Raw genomic sequence first — 7,616 nt, 5'->3', positions numbered from 1 at the left:
AGGAGGAGGCTGCAATGCTTGGTAAGAAATGTACGCATTATCCTGCCCATGTAATTGTAACCCCTCTGTACAGTATGTTCACAAATAAAATAAATTAAATAAAAATAAAATAAAAGTGCTGTAGTAAAATAAACACATCTACGAACTGAAAACATAAAGAACTTGTGTTCCCCAGAGAGGCCAATGCTGAGCAGAGGGCAGGCCCTCGCCCCGGTTGATAACGGGACTAGTTCTATGACAGAGAGCCAATTATCCTCCCTTCTGGGTCTCCCTTTCCTCTCCTGTGAATAAGCAACAGTTTCTAACACTCTGGAAAGAAGTAAAGGGGACGAGGATGTGGAGCGTTCAGCCCCATTCCTGGTGCTCTGTAAGTGCAAGCAAACAGCTACCCCTCATAGTCCCACCCAGCCCTGGGGCTCCGCCTGCCTCCTCACCCTCTCCAGGCCCGTGGACTCGTCCTCCACATCCTTGGGCAGCAGGACAAGCATGCTGAGGTGCTTGTTCTGGAAAGGAAGCTCGATGATCTTACAGCCGATGTCATCTATGTTGCCCATACAGAACGTGGCCTCCAGATTCATCATTTGCACTGGCTTCGTCTCTGTCTGTTAATGGCGAAAGGTTTGGATGGCTTCATTTCTCAGTGCACATATGAGTAAATATACACACATGACATATGCACACACATGTGTATGTACATACACACACATTTCAGGTCAGTCTGCATTATGATTCATCACCTGGGACCACACCTTGCTGAAACTAAACCATCAAAGACCGTCCTGGGAAGCCCTCTGAAGCCCTTTGAAGCTTCCTTTGAAAACAAATTCATGTGCTGGACAATTCCACCTGCTGTACCTTGTAGGGACTGTATATGACTTCCATTTGCATGAATAAAACATTAAAATAAGATAGCATCAAATATAGGCAGAGTTTCAATTAGTCTTTATAGATGCCTATAATTCCAAGACCCTTTCTCCTGGTGGGAACTTGTTGGAAGCTACCTACCATTAATAGAGTGCTTCCTGAATATATACCTAATACAAAAATAAATTCAGCATAGGGCCACGTGTGGCGGCTCATGCTCAACCTTCTTGCTACTAGGGAGGATCCTGGCTCAAGGCTAGTCAAGGTACAAAGTTCAAAAGACTCCATGCCTGTCAATAGCTGGGCGGGTGTGGTGTGAATCTGTCATTCCAGCCCTGTGATGTGGGAAGCCGAAGCTGGGATTTGGAGGATTGCATGTCTGGATCAGCCTCAGGCCAGAAGGAAAGTTCACAAGATACATCTCAACAGTGATAGCAATACAAAGAACGATGGACTGGGGAGTGGGGGTGGGGGAGGGGCATGTACTCATCCTTCTAGCTGCAGAAGGAAATGTAAATAGGAGGACTGAAGTACAAGCGGGCCAGGACAAAAAGTGAGACCCCATTTCAAAATTAACCAGAGCACCCTTCCATGAAACAAACTTCAGCATTTATTAAAGTCCTTAATATGCTACCACAAAGGAGGGGGGTGTGAATAACCAAAGCAAAACATGGCTGGAGGTGGGTCTAAGAACTATATGTGGAAAACATCTGAAAAGTGTGTCCTTAATGTCTCAGGCACACGTCTGGTGGTAAAAGTCATTCCTGTCCCAAGTCAACTTGGAGGGCACCAGGGCTGGCACAAGTGAAGCTCGGAAGTGGGGACAGGCCTCCTGCCTCCCTCCAGAACCCACTGCAGTGGGTAAGGAGCAAGAGCAGTGGCTCCAGTCCCCCGCTTTTGCAAAAGCACTCTGAAAGCCCATCAGGTCTTGACTCACAGTGTTCAATCACACCGAGGATCAAGCCTTGGAGGACCGATTGGTCATCCCGCCAATAAACTTACAGAGCACCTAGAGATGTGTTGGGGATGTGGCTAGGATCTGTGATGGAGACGAAAAACACCTGCCCCCTGGGTATGAGTGGAAGGGCCAGATCAGCAAATCGATTTTGCTGGGAAAAGTACATTTGAGGGATGAGTGAATACGAATAAACATTCTAGGGTGGAAAAAAAAGCAGCGATGAGAGGCAGTCCAGCTGACCCAGCCATAGGCTCTATCTAGAAAAGCCTTTCTCCTAGATTCTAGCAATAAGAAGGTGATATACCTTGGGACTGATGACAGGTAGCCTGAAAGCTGGAATTGATACACAAAGCTATGGGTAAAGTAAGATATGTTCAAGTATCATAACTGAAGTATTTATTGCTGTAGATACTAACACAAGCCATGTCCCGCCAGAGGAGTCCAAACCACATCATAAAGTTCCCTACGTTTTCCTAGGTTCTGTAATAATAATAAAAGTAATAATAATAATAAATCAAATGCCCAGTCTCGGTTCTTTGGTTTCATCTGTAAGACAGATGTTTCATATATGTCTATGAGCTGCTTTTGGCATGTCCCCCTCACTAGTATTCATGAGATTGCCCTGAAAGACAGGCTTCTAATGCTTCTTGTTATGAAGAACTTTGTGATGCAGATGAGGAAGTGTATATCATTTTTCTTCACAGATAATTAACTCCTTAAAAGTGACAGCTTAAAATACTAAAATAACCAAACCAGGCTGTGAACTTCACCCAGTAAGTAAGTCAGGAGACAAGTAAATTAAAAGAAACTTGAACCTCGCATTTCACTCAACAGGTGATCTCATCAACATGTGAGAAAATGAGATCACAGAGAATTTGGTGAATCGGGGAAAGATTCCTAAATAGTTGAGATTTCCTAAGAATGCAAAGGTTTCGGCATTGCTTTGGTTTCTTTACCTTCCTTGCTAGAGTTCCCTGTATTTTCCTTTCCCTCACAGGTGTGAATTCCTGAACACACACACACACACACACACACACACCACGTCCCTCCCTCATGCCCTATTACCTTAAGTTTTTAAACTCTACTTACTACTTTATGTGGCCACATACCTTGCTGACTCTGAAAGGGCATTCTTTGGTTTCTGATTCTGGAAATTTCTTCATCCACTTTCCAACAAAGTAGGCAGCATTAACCACTAGGATTTTGGTCTGATCGTTTACACGGTTGTCCGACAAAATGTTTTCAAAGTGACCTACAAATGAGTTTTAGAAAATCACACATGGCAGAGTTCTTCCAAATTACATCAGACATGAACGCGTAAGTTCAGCTTGTGTAATGTGAGCCCTGGAAGGCAAGGCCCATGAATTTCAGAAGTCTTTTCTCTCCCTCTGGATTGCCACACCTGAGGGAGCAGAGACCTAGGACTGGAAAAGAGCTCTTTCTCACTCCTGAGTGGGAAATGTATGACCTTCCCCTTCTTCCCTGGCCCTGGGCTCTGCCTTTCACATCCATTACCTCATTTGTTTCCCAGGGGTCCCATAAGGCAAAGACCATTATCCTCATTTTACAGTTGAAGAAATGGAGCTCAGCACAGAGGCCAAAAGCTGTCCCTTACCACACAAACACTGTCAGGACAGCCCTAAGAAAGGTGACGTGGTCATTGATTTTTCAACCCAACTCATCTTAGTTCCAATTCCTTTCTATCAAAGAAAACAACTAAGGAAATTTTAGCGTGGGGATGATCAGGCAGAGAGTGGCCTGGAAACAAGCATCTGGAAGCAGAGCCAGAGGCTTGCTGAAGAAAGGCCCTCGGACTAGCAGACCTGCATGAGGAGTTGGGAAACTGAGGAAAAGCTGCTTTAAAATTTGGATCCTTCTATTTTGTTTGGTTTTCTATGTTTACTTTTGCATAAGATTTTTCATTGTCCATGTTCATTAGTAAAATTGGTATAATTTGTTCACTGGAAGCAGCTTTAAAAATCAAGTTCATGTCAATCCTTCCCTTTCCACGCTGAAAAACTAGCTTCATGATCTGCTCAGAGCAAAGCCTTGTAGAGCTGGGCCTCCACGGGGGTATGTGGAGCCTGTGGGAGAATGTTGAGAGGTTCACTAACACTGGAGCACCTGAGATTTCTGCTGAGGACTGAGTTAATACTAGTAATGCCCAGAAATGGAAGTTGTTGACAGGCCTCAATGGGCTAGAATATAGCTGTGTGCTAATAATATCCCAAGGAATTCTCTGGATGTTCAAATTTAGAAGAAGGATTCGTGAGGATAAGTTGACCTGTTGACTTAGCCACTTATAACAGAACAAATAGAGGTACTTGCCATCTGTGAGTTCCTTAATGGAGCTGTTGATCTGACTTTTTGTTTCATCCAGTTTATCTTTGAAGTCCACAGTTTCCAATTCATTTGCATATGGCCTTTTTGTAGAGCTGATAAACTCCTGAAAAACACCCAGTTCAATGAGTCACAAAGCACTAGCTTTGCTTAGCTGTGCCAACAAAAGGATTTTTTAAGCATCTATTACCAAGGATACAGATGTATGAATGGAAAAACCTCATTTAACAATCACTTAATTTTCTTTACACTACATGTTTCATTTTGCCCAATTATAAGACCGTATCAATGATTCAACACACTCTTCCCTTACATGATGGGCTTTTTTGGAGAACACAAATAATATACAATTATAACATGAACTTTAATTTCAAAAGCATTCAAAACACATGTCATAGAAAAGCAGAGATGTGTACAAAAAGAGAACAGAGACAAGAAAAGTTATCTTCACTAAAACAAATATTCTATAGAGTTTTGATATTCAAAGAATGGTCCAAGAATTAGGAGCCACTGAGTCACCTGGAACCATGTGAGAAAGCGAGCGTCCTAGACCCCCTGAGTCACACTGCCCACATGTTTTGTCTGCCCATTAGAAGTACAGTGATATGGAAAGCACAGCAGTGTCTCTGCCTGTAATGCCTTCTTAAAATGCAAAAGCCCACACCTTAACCCACCAAACTTAGTTTAAGAGATCTGAGGCTGAGTATTTGTCCTTTAAACAAAAACCCAAGTAGCTTGAATGTAGGTGGCCTTCTCAACCCACACTTGTTTGGACTATTAACTGGGAAATCTGCAGGTGCTGTATACCAACAAAAGCAAGGGAATGCAGTGGGGGAAGATGGACTAATCAGGTTGAAAGAACTCCAAACACTGAATAGAAAGGTCGGTGAAACTAAATATGACTGAGAATCATGTCACTTCACTCCCAAACACAGGGACACTGCACTCTTAGCCAATTAACTTGGCTTTGGTTAATTGCAACCCAGCCTTGGGGCTGACTGATGCCATTAGTTGTGGCAGGCACTAAGAATATCAGAACGCCTCAGCGAGATGAAGAACTTCTATTTCTCACTTCAACCACTGGTAATTTATTAGGCATATCCTCAAATACCACCTGGGAGTCTTTAACATTTCTCCATTCCCAGCCTCAACTCACATTTCAATTTTGTTTAATTTCCCAGATGATGGTTGGAACAAAAACAGTTGTGTGTGTGTGTGTGTGTGTGTGTGTGTGTGTGTGTCTTCAAGCCACCAGAAGAAAAAAAACTCATGACAATATTTATTAACTTCTGTTCTTAAAAAGTCTCAACTGAAAAATAAAAACCTAAAGTTGTGATAGCATGGCAAAAATATTTGGCTTAGTAGTCAAGCTTTTAGATTTGGGCAACTAGAAAGGCTGATTATTCAATCAGGAACCAAACCATTCCCTAGAGAGGCAACTGCCCTATAGTCTAGAACATTCATTATGTGTTTTATTTTTACTTCTTGAGATAGTACAGGAGCTTAAACTCTTGCTTGGCCTTTTCACTCAAAGCTGTAGCTCTACCATTTGAACCACACACCCACTTCTGGCTCCTTGATGGTTAACTGGAGAGAAGTCTCTCTGATTTGTCTGCCAAGGCTGGCTTCACACCAGGATCCTCAGATCTCAGGCTCCTGAGTGCAACTATAAGTCTAAATACAGATAATTAAACTATACCAGGGGGTCCAATATAAGGGAACTACAATGTTTAGATGTCTGTTTCAAGAAATGGATGCACTAAATAATTAGACCTGCTTTGTCAATCTGATGATGCCAATCTGACCAGCCTAGAAAAACAAAATTAATTTCTAATGAAGGCAAACTGTGAATTCATTGTAGTTTATTTTTCTCATTGATTTTAGAGAACTACCAGAAACATATTGTATTCATAACCAAATCAGATGAAGTGCTTAAAACATTGTCAGGACTTATTCCAGCTATTTAAAGATGAAGGAATTTATCCTGAGCCATTATCAATTGAAATAGCTTTATGAGATAGGTGAACAGGAGAAAGCAGGACTTCTGAGGGTTTAAGAGGGTAAATGGAAGCACACCAGCTTGTTCTAGACTCTGAACTAGATGGTGTGAACTGTGGTTGAGTCCCAGTGCATTCACTTCTCACTCAGACCTGCATCATACATAAATACCTTAGAAATGAATAAGTTGTAAGCCTAGCAGTGTGTAATGGCCCACATGGTTAAAAGATAAATCCTGCTGATTGCTTTATATTACTTACTGTGGAAGGATTCAACGATTTGTCTACATAGAGCCGCTTGATTAGTTTCAAAGAGTAAAAGGAACTCAGTTTATTTACATCTGAGGTGACTGTTTGAAATCCAAAGGGCACATCTTTGACATTTTCAAAGTGGAGGACCTGTGAACAGAAAAATGAAGTGCATCGTGAGAAAGCCTTGCCTCTCCCAGTGGACGTGAGTGCGGGGACATGCAAACCCCACCATCTCTCCCTGCTCGGGCGTGAAAGGTGTCAGGTGATTTGCCAAGGACACTGGCAATGGGACGGCTGTGCCTGCCCAGCAGCTTGCAGGCTCTCCATCATGATCTGGTGCGGGATCTCAACTGGGGGTTGCAGGCACAAAACCTCCACACTCGAAAACAGATGAAGAGTCCTAACATTGGGCCTCTCAATCCTGAGCAATTCTAACCACAACGTCTCCACTTTCCCATAGGCCCTGCCTATGGATTCTCATAAACGCGCACGCACACACGCACGCACACACACACACACACAGCAAAGCATAGGTGCTTACCTGCCCGATTTCATTGGCTGTGTCACCTTTGGCACCAACTTGAGCAAGTGACAGAGAGGTGGACAGACAGATCGGTGAGAAGAGGACATTGCCCTGTGGCTCCTTTTCACACAGTTGTTTGAACAGGTCAACAGCAAAAGCCGAATTCGCCAGTCTCAGGGCGTCCATGGGGCCTGCAACCACAGACAAGGGAGAGAGGCCATTCCTAGGACACGGTTCAGGATCTCCCCTTGTGTGCTGCCAACACACACAGAGTTCTTCCTCAGCAAAAGGAATGACCGCAGGTGCAAGAAAGGAAGGAAGATTGGGTAAATTCAAGAAGAAGCCTCAGGGCAAACATCCTGGCAGCGGCCTAGCCTGGAGCCATCCCTCCCGCCTCCTCCTCAACACGTAGTCAGAACAGCAGACTGTCTGAATCCACGTCTGCGTGCTTGGTAGCTCAGCAGTGGCTCACACCTATAATCCTAACTACTCAAGAGGTAGAGATTGGGAGGAATTGCAGTTCACCATCAGCTAGGCAAAACATTTGCTAAGTCCATCTCAACCAGTAGCTGGACATGAGGTCATATACCTGTCATCCCTGTCAAGTGGAAGACTGAGATTGGGAGGATCAAAGTTCCAGGTCCAGTTTAACCAGAAAAGTTCACAAGACCCCCATTTCAAT

At 43.5% G+C, this 7,616-nt stretch overlaps 1 protein-coding gene across 1 annotated transcript in view; it reads right to left on the bottom strand.

Annotated features, from left to right (window-relative positions):
• Positions 1 to 7,125, bottom strand: part of Serpinb5 (serpin peptidase inhibitor, clade B (ovalbumin), member 5) — a 12,727-nt gene extending 5,602 nt beyond the window's left edge. The window contains exons 1-5 of the mRNA XM_013018933.1: positions 6,953 to 7,125; positions 6,421 to 6,558; positions 4,151 to 4,268; positions 2,932 to 3,074; positions 435 to 602 (exon numbers count right to left, since the gene is read on the bottom strand). Of these exons, the coding sequence (XP_012874387.1) occupies positions 435 to 602; positions 2,932 to 3,074; positions 4,151 to 4,268; positions 6,421 to 6,558; positions 6,953 to 7,120 (735 nt within the window). The 5' untranslated portion in view covers positions 7,121 to 7,125. The remainder of the gene's footprint in view (positions 1 to 434; positions 603 to 2,931; positions 3,075 to 4,150; positions 4,269 to 6,420; positions 6,559 to 6,952) is intronic.
• Positions 7,126 to 7,616: the final 491 nt, after the last annotated feature.

Source organism: Dipodomys ordii, unplaced genomic scaffold, assembly GCF_000151885.1.
Source record: "Dipodomys ordii isolate 6190 unplaced genomic scaffold, Dord_2.0 Scaffold43, whole genome shotgun sequence".
NCBI lineage: Eukaryota > Metazoa > Chordata > Mammalia > Rodentia > Heteromyidae > Dipodomys > Dipodomys ordii.
Note: the sequence above shows the minus strand (reverse complement) of the source record. Positions and strands in the feature narration are given on the sequence as shown.